At 35.4% G+C, this 13,090-nt stretch overlaps 1 protein-coding gene across 2 annotated transcripts in view; it reads right to left on the bottom strand.

Annotated features, from left to right (window-relative positions):
- The window catches only part of cwc22 (CWC22 spliceosome associated protein homolog), a 42,542-nt gene that overhangs the window by 14,801 nt on the left and 14,651 nt on the right, over positions 1-13,090 (bottom strand). For both annotated transcript variants that reach the window (XM_084123191.1, XM_084123190.1), the window contains exons 8-15: positions 12,528-12,696; positions 12,391-12,444; positions 12,169-12,304; positions 11,871-12,077; positions 10,417-10,479; positions 9,344-9,445; positions 7,228-7,312; positions 1,481-1,541 (exon numbers count right to left, since the gene is read on the bottom strand). In XM_084123191.1, the coding sequence (XP_083979317.1) occupies positions 1,481-1,541; positions 7,228-7,312; positions 9,344-9,445; positions 10,417-10,479; positions 11,871-12,077; positions 12,169-12,304; positions 12,391-12,444; positions 12,528-12,696 (877 nt within the window). The remainder of the gene's footprint in view (positions 1-1,480; positions 1,542-7,227; positions 7,313-9,343; positions 9,446-10,416; positions 10,480-11,870; positions 12,078-12,168; positions 12,305-12,390; positions 12,445-12,527; positions 12,697-13,090) is intronic.

Genomic DNA, 13,090 nt, shown 5'->3' on the forward strand with positions numbered 1-13,090 from the left:
AATTTTTTTCATTAAACAGATGGATTTGTTCCATTGCAGCTAGGAGTGGGAGAAAAAACAAATCAATCCTCTGTTTGGAATGCAATAGGCCTATATTTTCAATACACAAAACTCACTCAGACGGCTGTTTTCAAATGCTTAATGTGTCCTTTGTGAAGAGCGCTCGCGGCTGTGCGCAACTCCATGTAAGTTAAATGCACTTGCATCTCAAAACGCTTTAATGACACAAAATTAATGTAAACAGTCAGTTAAGTCTTAAGGGATTAAACAGACAGGATAAAACATCTGATATGTAAAAATAGATCTGCACATTAGTGTGAATGCAGCCTATTAGATCTCCCGCTGTCTATGATGTCTTCAGTAAGAATCAAACAGCAGTAAAACAGCGTAAAAAAAAATCACTCACTGCTCTTGACTAGAAAACGTTCAGATAATTAAAGCACTCTTTGATTATTGCTTGTAATAGGTTTAATTGTTCCTCTCTCTCTCTGTATATATATATATATATATATACACACCTATATATATATATATATATATATATATAGAGAGAGAGAGAGAGAGAGAGAGAGAGAGAGAGAGAGAGAGAGAGAGAGAGAGAGAGAGAGAGAGAGAGAGCTTTAAAACATAAAAGCAATAATAAGGAGGAATAATATATATATATATATACACACACACAGACAATAATTCGCCTGTGTCTATTAAACCTTTGACAAAATCATACCGGAACATTCAAATCTATATATCTATATATCTCTATCTCTATATCTCTATCTATCTCTCTATCTGTCTATCTGTCTATCTGTCTATCTATCTATCTATCTATCTATCTATCTATCTATCTATATACATACATACACACACACACACACACACAGATGGAAAAAAACAAACAATTATCTTTTTTTCTCTATATATTCTCTAGGTTGTCTAACAGTGGTATAGTATAAGTCATGGACAAAAAAAAAAAGTGACAGCAAACCTCAAAATCCACCTTGAAGACAAAAACAGACCACAGAGAACTTTAGAAAGCCAACATCCATGAAAGTGTTATGGCTAAAGGTATCATGGTGTCATGACTGTGAATTTTCAACTTATAACTATGCCCTAGACTAGCACTTATGCCACAAATGTGCTGACAAATACAAGACTTTCCATCACTGAATTCCAGTTTGATTCGTGAAACAGCAGGGTGACAATCACAAACGGGAAATTTCTGGAGAAAGGCATTTGATCAGTTAAAACAGGAGGGAACACCCAGTTACCATTAGCCAAAACAGACCTTTTTTCCCCACTGTGAAACTGCAAAACAAGGATATTAAGATGACAAATGCTTCCCAAGTGACCACAAAGGCACAAATTACCTCTGAGACTGAAAACAAATATTTAGATAAAAAGCTTCCGATAAACAGCTGTGTGCAGGGACACAGAAAGCAACACAGATCTGCAGGATTTGAGAGAGAAGCGTTTATTTACGTACCGTCTGGCTATCGGGGAAATCCATTTTTATCAACTTGTGGGCGCATTCTTCGAAGTCCAAGCTGTGAAGAAAAAACATGAAAATGTCACCTCCTGCATCTCATGTGCTAATGAAATGTATTGACATGCATATCATTTTAATATATTACATGCAACTGTTCCACATAATAAATCAAATGTAATGAAATGTGTTGAAGCTTAACAAGGTTAACTCCATGATCAGAATAATAATACAGCCCTAAAACCTAAAAGAAATTACAAAATATGTTCACTCTAAGGAGAATTGAGGCTTTCTATCTTAAGCAGGCAGACCCTTTCGCCTGTCCTGGGATTGTTTTGGCTCTCCAGTATTTCATTTAAGGTCAGCCCAAGATTCTATCGCTTTGAAGCATATTTGGACACATTTTGGGTCAATGTTTACAGTGGAGCTGCTGGATCTGTAGCAGTATGAATAAAGACAGATTTATTATGAAATTTAAACAATAATTCAGTTTTGGCGCTGTTTAATGTGGCATGACAGATCGCTGTTACCGCCTTAGACCAAGCAAAGAGGCAGTATCCGTGAACTGAGCATATTTTCCGCTTTACTACTTGTTACAGCATGAAACAAACAAATCAAAAGGTGTTAAAGGATACAGAAAAACTGAACGAAATCCATATCATGTCTCACACAATTGTTCAATCAGTGTTTCAACCACGGAAAGACGTCAATAAAAAAAGCTTGTAATCAATATTTCACGTTACATTTACCTCAGAAAAGTCATTCAGTCACCATAAACTCAATAGTCAGCTAGAAAAATAAACTCTTGAGAGGAGCATTTAGCTAAACATATGCACCATATTACATTTTTTTTCTTCAATATTTAATGTATGTTTGTAATGAATCCGTCAAGTTATGACAGCCACCATTAAAAAAAAGAAAAAAAAATTGGAGTAGAAATAATTATGTAATTAAAAACTTATTAAAACTTCCTTGTGTGTAATTAAAGTGTTTGTATACAAATCAGTTGATTTTAACCTTCAATATTCAATATAATATAATCAAATTGGCCATGCACTATACTTGAGGTATCTATAAATGAATCAATATCGAGTCGAATAGAACTGAATCGGTATCGAATTTAAATCGAACTCATTTATAACCATTTGTTTATAAAGCATCACTCAAGATGACAAGAAAATAAAATAAAAATGTCATGTATGTGCTAAACTCATTATGTTCGACTCAATACTGGCATTTTAATTAAATTGTTGTTTAGATCAAAGTCTTTCAATGCTGTCAGTGGTCATGAGCCTCACATCTCTTTTAGACATTTCTGCCAGAATTCTGCATCTATCAGTTAGTTTCACAAACTGCTGACGAACACAGTCATGTGACGCCCGCAGATACTAATCTCCCCTGTACACAAACCAAAACAGCATGAGAAACAAACTCAGCTAAATGCTTTAGTTTACAGAGTGGAAGAGTGGTTAAGTCTGACCAAACTAGAATCTCTATGACAATTTTATTTCTGTTCTAAATAAAGTTTACTCTGCTCTACTTTACTGTTTGAATGCTGTGCCAAGACCACTTCAAAGGGCAAGGGCAGCCAAAAAGAGAGAGACGTGGTTGCTAGACTTGACACTACAGGTCCCATGGTGCACTGTTCGCCCCTAGGACAAAATCCATATAAATGTCACTCAACACAGTCCCTATTCACATCAACCGAAAGACAGGACTGTTCAGCAGTACACAGTGAGCACAGCACTATATCAAGCACTGAATCAAACAACACTGTCAACACTATCACCCTCATGTCGTGCGAGTATGTAGATAGAAATGGCTCATTCTAAGGTAATAAAAACATAACGGCTCATTAAGTAAGGTCTTTATACACCACTGAAAACATAGTTATGTATATGATATTGCATTTCTGTCAACAGATCCTCCTAAATATAACACAATGCAGCTTTAAGGACTTTCTATTCATCAAAACATCCTGAAAAAAAAGTATGTTTTTCTCAAAAATATTAAGCAGCACAACTGTTTTCAGCATTGCTAATAATAAGAAATGTTTCCTGAGCATCAAATATTTTGATCAAATTAATGGATCCATGTTAAATAAAAGTATTAATTTCTCCAAAAAACAACTCACTGACCCCAAATGTTTCAATGGTAGATTATATATATATATTTTTTAAATGGCCAAACTTACAGAGCTTGTTCTCTACTCTTTCCATCATTTCCTCTCTTCTCTATATAAAAAGAAAGAAAACCTCACTATGGGAATCACAGGGTCGTGCCACAAAACGAATACACTAGATTTCAACAGAAAAATAGCTGGGCTAATCTAATTTCCTGATGGGTCATACTTTTTCCTCTCCATACACAAGATTTGTGGGCCAAATCAGTTTCATCCCGACCTCAAAGGCAGTTTATAGAAAGGGAAAGTGAGAACCATTGTAGTGCCTCTCTTTTTTTGTCTCTGCTCTCTTTCTGCAGACACCAGGTTTGTTTTAAGAGGTCAATCCAGCTGCCAGCGGGCAAGTTTAAACACATTAGGGAAGCCAGTCGACACCCAGCTGGTATAATATTTAAAGATTAGTTACATATACAGAAACTAAACAAATGAAGCCTCATCACAGCCGCACATTATGTTTGATGTGGTGCCGTACATTTGTGATCAAATACAGAGTGACTTAACAAAAAAACAGGTTAAATGAAGCTCGTATGCATTCAAAGTCTGTTTTTGACCGCTAAGATCTTAATCCAAAAACAGCCTCCGCTGCATCTTTGACCTACGAGTGCTCGGCAGCCTCGAGGCGCTGAAAGGTTTAGTCCTTTCAAACATTCTCCATGAGGGAAGCCTTTTTCAAAGCTTCAGGTCAATAGAAGTGGAAAAGGGAAGCTGTGAGGCTGCCTGGGAGTCCAGGGCCATAAACGCGTTGGAGTGTGACCTGGTGCCTGCTAAGGATACATGAATATTCATGTTGAATTCAACTTTTTATTCAACCATTAAGTTTCCTTAAGGGTCACTAGGCTAGTTTCACAAACGTTCCCTGTCATGACTCACAATTTAGAGAGTGTGTGAAGTCAGATGTTGTACTAGATGTTATTTAAACTTCAGTGGCAAAAATAGCAGTTTGTAAGTTCAATTCATTACATGAATCAGTTGAAACTGTCCATGCAAGTGAACTGCATCAAAAACTCTGATTCAACAATTTTCTCGTGTCAATTTAAAATGCACACTATAAACATTCACAAGACTCTGTGTTCATTGAAATGTTTTAGTAAAAATATAGTGAGATAATTTCAAACTTGATTAAAAAATTCACTCACATCATACTTTAAAATGCATGATATAAACGCTCATGTCTTTGTGTATTAATTATTAATGTTTAAGGAAAAATATACAAAAGTAAAAACGGTATTTTATTAAAAAATTAAATATTCTTCCGTGGGCCCCATTTGATGAAATACTGATATTTATTTTAAATTAAATATTATATATTCTTTTTTTTTACTTTTTTTTTATTAATTATTATTATTATTATTTTATTTATTATTATTATTTTATTTTTTGTATTATTGGTAAAGAGACATCTTTAAGATTGTAAAAAATTGTTTTAAATTGTCTTCCAATAAAACTTACTTGACAAAAAATATTATTCTTTCCTCATTTGATGAAATATTGCACCTATATTGTTTTGTGTTGTCACAATACTGGAATTTCAAACTTCGATAATATATCATGAAAAATATCGATTTTCGATTACATTTTCGATACCACAAGTAAACAGTGAGTAATAAAGAGCAAAGAAACAAATTCCAAACGATAACACAAATAAATACAATAGAATAAAGTAGAGCTGCACGATTCTGGATAAATTGCTAAATCACAATTTTTTGTTTCAAATAGAGATCACGATTCTCCCACGATTCTGAACAGTCAATAGACATCTAAACAAAATAACATGCAATCTACTAGAGGTTCTGACAAAATGTTAATTGCTGCAGTCTATTTTAAATAATTTAAATTACTTTTTTTTTCTTTTTTTTTTAATAAATGATTTAATGACTCACTCATAAATACTTCACTTGTTTCATTACTGGATGAATCAGTGTTTTTGAACAAATCTCTTGAATGAACGATTCAATGACAACTATATTTTCTATATACCTATATAAGTCACTCGATGTAATTGCCAAGTCACTTTCAAAAGGATTTGCTCTAGTTTGATTGCTACCGTCGACATCAGTGTTTATATCAGAATTATAAACTTTTCTGCCAGTGCTTCTGTGATAATATGAATATTTATGAACTGATTTCTCTGGATCAGCGGCAGCGTGAACGCAGATCTGAATGTTCCAGTGTGATTTAGTCAAAGGTTTAATAGACATAGCCGAATCGTTGTCACTGAGGAATGAGAAATTTGAGCTGCTGTCACTTTAAGAGCATATGCACGGATTCAATATACTGTTACACAACATGCATTTTCTCCTATTTACGTTCTAAAACTGACTGTGTTTACTTAAACTCGCCAAGAGTTGACATTTTGTATGTTTTTGAGTGCAATAAGCCATGAAAAAGAAATCAATTTGGTTCTCGCAAGCTGTTTGAAAGGCGGCTTTATGAGAGCGCCACATATAGATCAGAGGTGCACGCGGTTTTGATCTGAACATGAAACAAGCGGGAATGAGTAAAATGATGTGTAATACAAGCACTATTCAAACAGAGCGAATGAAACAAGTGAGTGACTGGAGGCAGGTGTGTGTCAATTCGTTATCGGAGAGAGTGAGAACGTGAAGCTGGTATCAGGTGTATCGATACTGCAGAAAAGAAGTATTGGAACCGTTTCAGATATTTCAGTATTGATGCATCGAAATATCAATATTTTTGACAACACTAATATTGCTACATTTATACTTTATGTATATATAGTGGTGCAATAACTGTGTTAAACAAGATTTGGCCAATTATTTTATAATCATTATTCTTGTAATTATAATGACTCTTTGAAACTAAAACAATTAATTGAGAGACTACATGGAATATTTGCGCTTGTAAAAATGTAGGCATAAACATAACATAACAGGGCAAAAACTGGGTGAACAGAAACTAAAACACACTTGTCCTTATACATTCAAAAGAAATTCCTAAAAACCTTAAATTCATATTAAAAACTGATTTTTGATGATAAAAAAAAGCTCATGGACATGTTATGCATCAACAACCCAAATTCCAATATCAAGATATATATTAAATATTAAATAAACTTCAGCTCCATGCCCATGAGGACAATCATACTGTGAAACGGTCCTGTGATGCCAAGGGAAATAGACTCATGCTGCCTTCCTCCTACTCTCGTCAATCAGCCCCTGAATTGTTGTTTAAACAATTTTCAAACACTCTTGATATCAAAGGATATCTAATGTTGAAGTCTTTCACCACAGCAATTTCTGATCTGTGATGGCACTTCTGCTGCTCTGTGCCGGCAAAATTCAATTAAAAACAACTAATCTGAAACGTTATTAATTTAATCTGCATGCTGGGGCCCTCAAGGGCTTTGGTCTCAAAAAACAAGAAAAAACAGCCTCAACTCTTGCACATGGGATCTCAAATGTAGGCTGTTTTTCAGTTCCAGCCAAAACAAGCCTTTGCACATACTATTTCTGGTGGCTTTTAGAGCTGCTCCCATTCTGCTGACGGAAGCTAGGAAGACACGACAGAGTATCACTGGATCACATGACGCACCATACACACTCACCTTGACTGGATGGCGAGGTAAATCGTTCGACGGAACGCGACCAAGTTCACCTCTGTCTGGTCGAAGATGGTGACTTTTTCTTGTTCTAAATAAAGAGAAGAAAAACAGGAAAGAGAGCCAAAAAGATAAAACTGTCTGGCTGAAGATTTTGTCATATGATATGTCTCCCTCCAGAGGTCAATAGTACATGTTCTTTGCAGAGTGATTTTAATTCACAGGCTCAAAGCCTTTTTTGAAGAAGCAATTAAGAGAGCTAAGCTCATCTGATCACAAGAACAAAACTAAAGAACAGCAGAGAGAGACACAGCTTACACTGTCTGCCCTCAATGACAGGGAGTACTTAAGCCCTTAAATTATAATCAACGAGACATCCTACAGAAGTGACAAATTCAGGAACAAGAACATCTAAAAACAGAAGAGTGCTGCTCGATGATGTGTTCAGTCATTTTCTTTTTCTTTTTTTTGGGAGGGGGGGGGGGGGGGGGGGGGTAAATTTGAACCAAATTTAAATTTACCAACATGGTAAATTTAAACTGAAATACTACACATCTCAAAGTAATAAATGTTGCAGCACTTTAATTAAAAAAATCCAATTATTATACATTTCAAATGGCCCGCAGCTTGTCTATCACAATACATTATATGTGGCAAATCATGCAGTTTCACAGTCAACACAAGGTGACAGCACTAGATTTTAGGCAAGGTGACACAGTAAAGTGTGAGTGAAACAACATTTGATAACTGATAAGCGCTGCCATTTCTGTTGCTTATGAGAAACATTAAATGTGCCACACCATTTATTAGCTCTGCCCAAAATATAGTGCAGCATGAGCTCAGAAAAAATGCCTTTTCTCTCTGACCATCTCCATCACGCGACCAGTAAACAGCGCAGTGGGATCCAGTGAGGAGCATTCGAGTGTGCAGAGGTCTCTGATACAAACACAAATGTCTTGGTGATTTAAACTAGTTTAAAGCCAGATGAAACCAGCGCTGACATTCTGAACAACACTGGAAAACAGTCCACAAATCACAAACATTTATGGATTTACTGTAGTAACACTAACAGTAAACATGGTATAGTGGCAGAAATGTGGGATATTCATATAACATTTTATTATATTATGTAGACATGTATTAAATATTAAGGGAGTAGGGCTAATGAAATGAAATCATATGGCAACAGAAACTTTTGTTATAAGATAATTTTGTGCTTTTGTATCTATACTAAATGTGTTGACAGACTAAATACCATAAAGCCATTCTAGATAGGCCTACCATAGAAACAATGTTGTTCATTTTAATAGGAGTAGAGTTCTAACTCAGTAAGAATATTTAAATTCTACCCTTTAAAATTTTACAATGTTATTGTTTTGTTAATGAAAATTAAATTAGTTTCTATTAATGAAAATTAAAACATTTATTTTATATAATATAAAAATTAATACAAATAAATATTAAAAATTGTGTCCACAACAACGAATTTAGCCTCTTTTTAAAGAAATTTGGACACACCTGCCTTAATATGGTCAGTTTTCATAGTCAGATCAGCTACTTTCATGACAGTTTGAAGAGAATCTTTTTGAAGTCTACATGTTTTACAGCATCTAAAAGTAACCATCAGCCACTTGCGTACTGAGGTTTGTTACTGCCACAATAATGTAAATGTTTAACAGGACATTGGATTGCCCAAGCATCTGCATTCTTCCGTAGAGCATGTTTCTGGCCTAAAACTAAATTATGACTGTTTTAAGTTCAAGAAACATTGTTAGTGGACCTTAGGAAAAAAAAAAAAAAAAAAAAAAAAGATCCGTTTAATGCCTGAAACAATGTGCTACACTCTGGAACAGGCAGTCTCCTGATGACCATAGTGTTTTATGCAGTTTTCCTCAACACAAGGACCCAAGGGACCACATAAGCAGGATTATCTAGGGGAACTAATGCAAAGCATTGTCCCCAAACACCCGCACTCACATAAGAACTCAATGAGAGGATAGCACCACTACCGCACCACTACCACATATAGTATTCAGTGTCATATAGTAACACTGAATATTAATACAGTTGTGCCCATTTTTCTCAAAGTATATAGTAAAGCATGAATATTTAAAATGAATACCTTCTCTAGCTGCCTCCTCTTCATCTTCCTCCTCATCGTCGTCTTCATCTCCACTGCCACCAGCGTCATCGCCAGAATCGCTGCTTCCTTCGTCAAGAATTTCTGAGGTATGAAAACAAGACAGATTAATTACATTTTTAATTAAAATAAATAAATAAAAAGTATAATCTTTAAAATAATTTAAATGTTTTTAATTATTAAACACACAAAAACACAACAAACTGTGGTTGGTAACTTCATATGTTGGTCAGACGCAGGGTTACTAGTTTCACTTTGTATTTAGGTTTACAATTTCAATTTCAATTGTGTTTTAATTTTAATGGTGCATAAATAGCTTTAATTTCATTGGTAATTTTGAAAAAAAAAAAAATGTTATATACATTTGTATTTAGTTTCCATTCATTCACTATGGATATGAATTACATCAGATCATCAGGCATTGAAACCACGGAAAAAAACTGCATTTCTGTTTAGGTTTCATTCACACTGACTGCACATTTATACCTACTTTGTTTTTATCTAACAAAAATAACCTTGGTCTTCCTAACTAACTGAATGGTTCTGGGCCAGAATAAGCTGTAAAGTAGACCAGAATTCATGCCGATAGTTTATTTGTCTTTAATACAGAGCCAGACAAGTTGCATTACTGTAGAGAACTCCAGTGCTGGTCTCTATCAGTTAAAATTTCATCATTCATTTGAATTTGACTTTAGGAAAAAGTGACAAGCGTAACAAACACACTCTGGTCTTTGCCCAGGTCCCATGTTGGCATCTTAGGACATAACTATGTACTGACACTTCCTCCACTGCTGAAGGATTCCATAGGCTTTGCTTCTCAAGCCGTAAACGGAGTAATCATCTTCGCATCAGAGAACAAGTATCTACAATAGTTGCAATCAAGGGACAACATTTCAGCTTCCTGTACCATATGGCGGTCTCCTGTCCTTTGTACAATTAGTACACTATTAAAATTCAAATGCACTAGCAGAGACGGTGCATCAGAGGGCATCTCTTTTAATAGGCTGTAATGAGAAGAATGGAATATGCGTATAGCTAACGAGTCATTAACTCACCCCGTTTAATTGCTTTGTACTTCTCTTCATTCTCCAGGAAGTTGGGATCCAACTTGAAGACATCTGCAAAAGGAATATTGTTGATGTAAAGTAGACATTTGTTTGCAATTACACGTTTCACAGCAATTAAGTCAGTGCCAATGAGATGTAATCAGAGGCAATTACCCATAAAGAAAAATTTGCTGTGTATTAGTCGCATTACATAAAAAGAGCTTAATGTGATAATGGCTGTTCATGCTCCCCGAAGGCCTGCTAGTATGGATTTTCAATTAGTGCACTTTGTCTCAGAAGCCTCAGAAAAGATGCTTATCCGTAAACATCAGTACAGAGTACAGACAGAGGCTAAATATATAGAAGTGAGAGAGCAAAACCCTCAATTACACAGAGACGGAGCAGGAACTGCAGCCTCTGGTTTGAGAGCGTGCGTTCCATCGTGGGTGGCTTTAGAGAGAAGGAAGTCATCCATAATGATCGTATCAAGGTAATTAGCTGCTAAACATGAGAAATTGAGGCCTGGCAGGTTAGGTGAGTGAGGTAGTAAATCTTACTCACTCAACACATTCAGTAGCAATGATGAAAGCAAGAACAGGTTTAAAAAAAACAAAAAACAGTGGAAATAAAATAAAATAAAACTTGGGGCATGCGTTTAATCATGACTGACACAGTTAAGAATTAAAACTACACTATAGTTCAAAAGTTTGGGGTCAGTAATAACTTTTTTAAAGCAATAATAAATGAATGCTTTTATTTAGAGGGGATGCATTGAATTGATCAAGAGTGACAGTAAAGACATTTATAATGTTATTTCCATTTCAAATAAATGCTGTTCTTTTGAAATTTCTATTCATCAAAGAATCATGAAAAAACGTTTCATGGTTTCCACAAAAATATTAAGTAGCACAATTGTTTTCAACATTGATAGTAGACTGAAGTAATGATGCTGAAGGGAAGTTACACTTTAAATAAATTACACTACATATTAATAATATTTCACAATATTACTGTTTTTACTGTATTTTTGACTAAATAAATGCTCCCTTGGTGAACATAAGAGACTTATCTAAAATCTAAAAATCTTATCAACACGAAACTTTTGAACAGCAGTAACTAAATTCAAATTCCTTAAAACTAAAATCGGTACTTATTGAAATCCAATCCAATCAGTAGTTTACTGGAATTTCAAATCAGTGGTTGCTGAAACTGTCAAATTTACAGTTTACAGAATTGTAAATAATTACTTTAATGAAATCTCAAAAACAATATTTATAAAATTATATTTAGCAAAAAAAGACTGCTAAAAATGCCAAAATATAAAATCAGTTGTAAATAAACATCCTAAACCAGTTTTAACTGAAATCTCAAATCAGTCATCTATTCATTCCAACTCCTTATATGAAGAAATGGAAAAGGTTTAAACACTCTGAAATGGCATGAATAAGTGTGTCTGATCTTACTTAAGATGTCCTCTGTGTTGTATTCGTCCTCCAGAGGAAGCATGTGCGTGAACTGGTCCTCCTCCTCCACTAGGTCAAGCCCTTCTGGGACGATGGGGTGGTCCTTAAACCCATCCTTCCTGATGGCAAACATCACCTCAATCATGTACTGTACACGCTTATCTATCTCTGACTCATGCAAGATGTTCCTCAGACGTTCAAAGATGGCTGGGAAAAAAAAATGACAGTGTAGATATAACGTAAGATACAATCATCCATTCAAAACTGATAACTAATAAAAAATAGTTGTAGAATGTACCATTGATGCCTCGGGGAGAGACCTCTGTCAATTTGAGACCACACTCTTTTAGAAAGCTGATGGCAACCTCCACACTGTCATCAGTGGGTCTTTCCAACAGCAGGGTTAACATCTCCAGACACAGGACTTCATGGGCCTGTAAAATTACAATAATACAGTACATTTAAACACCCCTATTCTACAGTCTAAACAAAAATCTGTTAAAGCTCCAGAAGAACATACCACATTCTGGTTGATGAGATGAGCCACGAACTTGGACGCTGTGAGACATTGTTGCTGAAAAGATACAAGAAAAATTAGAACATTATTTAAATCACTGCTCTTTTTAGAAACCGACAGCCAGCTTCCTAAATGCTTACTTTATCATTCCTTCTGTAACCTTTTCGGAAATTGAGGATAAGTCTCTTGAGGATAAGTTCTCCGATCTGAGGAAACTTGGAGTTGATGATGGCCACCACAGCAGAGTACACGTGGGTGAAGATGGGAGAGGCAGCCTGGGCCTGAAGTGTAGACCTGGCCAGAAGACCCCTGGAGAGAGACACACCAGTGTTTTGTAGTTGTTCTGGTGCAACTTCACAAGATCAACAAGGTGCGTGGAAGAAAAGCGAAAGAAGCTTTGGGAATCTACCAGCAACACTTATGAAATGGAGCGATCAAAATAGTCCAAAAATGGAGCTGAAAAGATACAACTCTTTATTTTGCCAATGCTTTTCGACGTACAGGCCTTCATCAGGGCTAAAAATTACAGGTGCATAAAAGCTCAGTTTTGTCCACTGCACTTATCACATGCATTTTGGAATTGAGCATTTGGCCAAATGAAGATATCTTAAGAGGTAGCATAATGCTGCCCACTTTCTAAAACAGACTTCAAGCTGGGATTGTGCCTATGACGTCTTTAAAAGCTGCCTATGTAGACAGCACA

Source organism: Abramis brama (assembly GCF_963993115.1).
Source record: "Abramis brama genome assembly, chromosome: 8".
Classification (NCBI taxonomy): Eukaryota; Metazoa; Chordata; class Actinopteri; order Cypriniformes; family Leuciscidae; genus Abramis; species Abramis brama.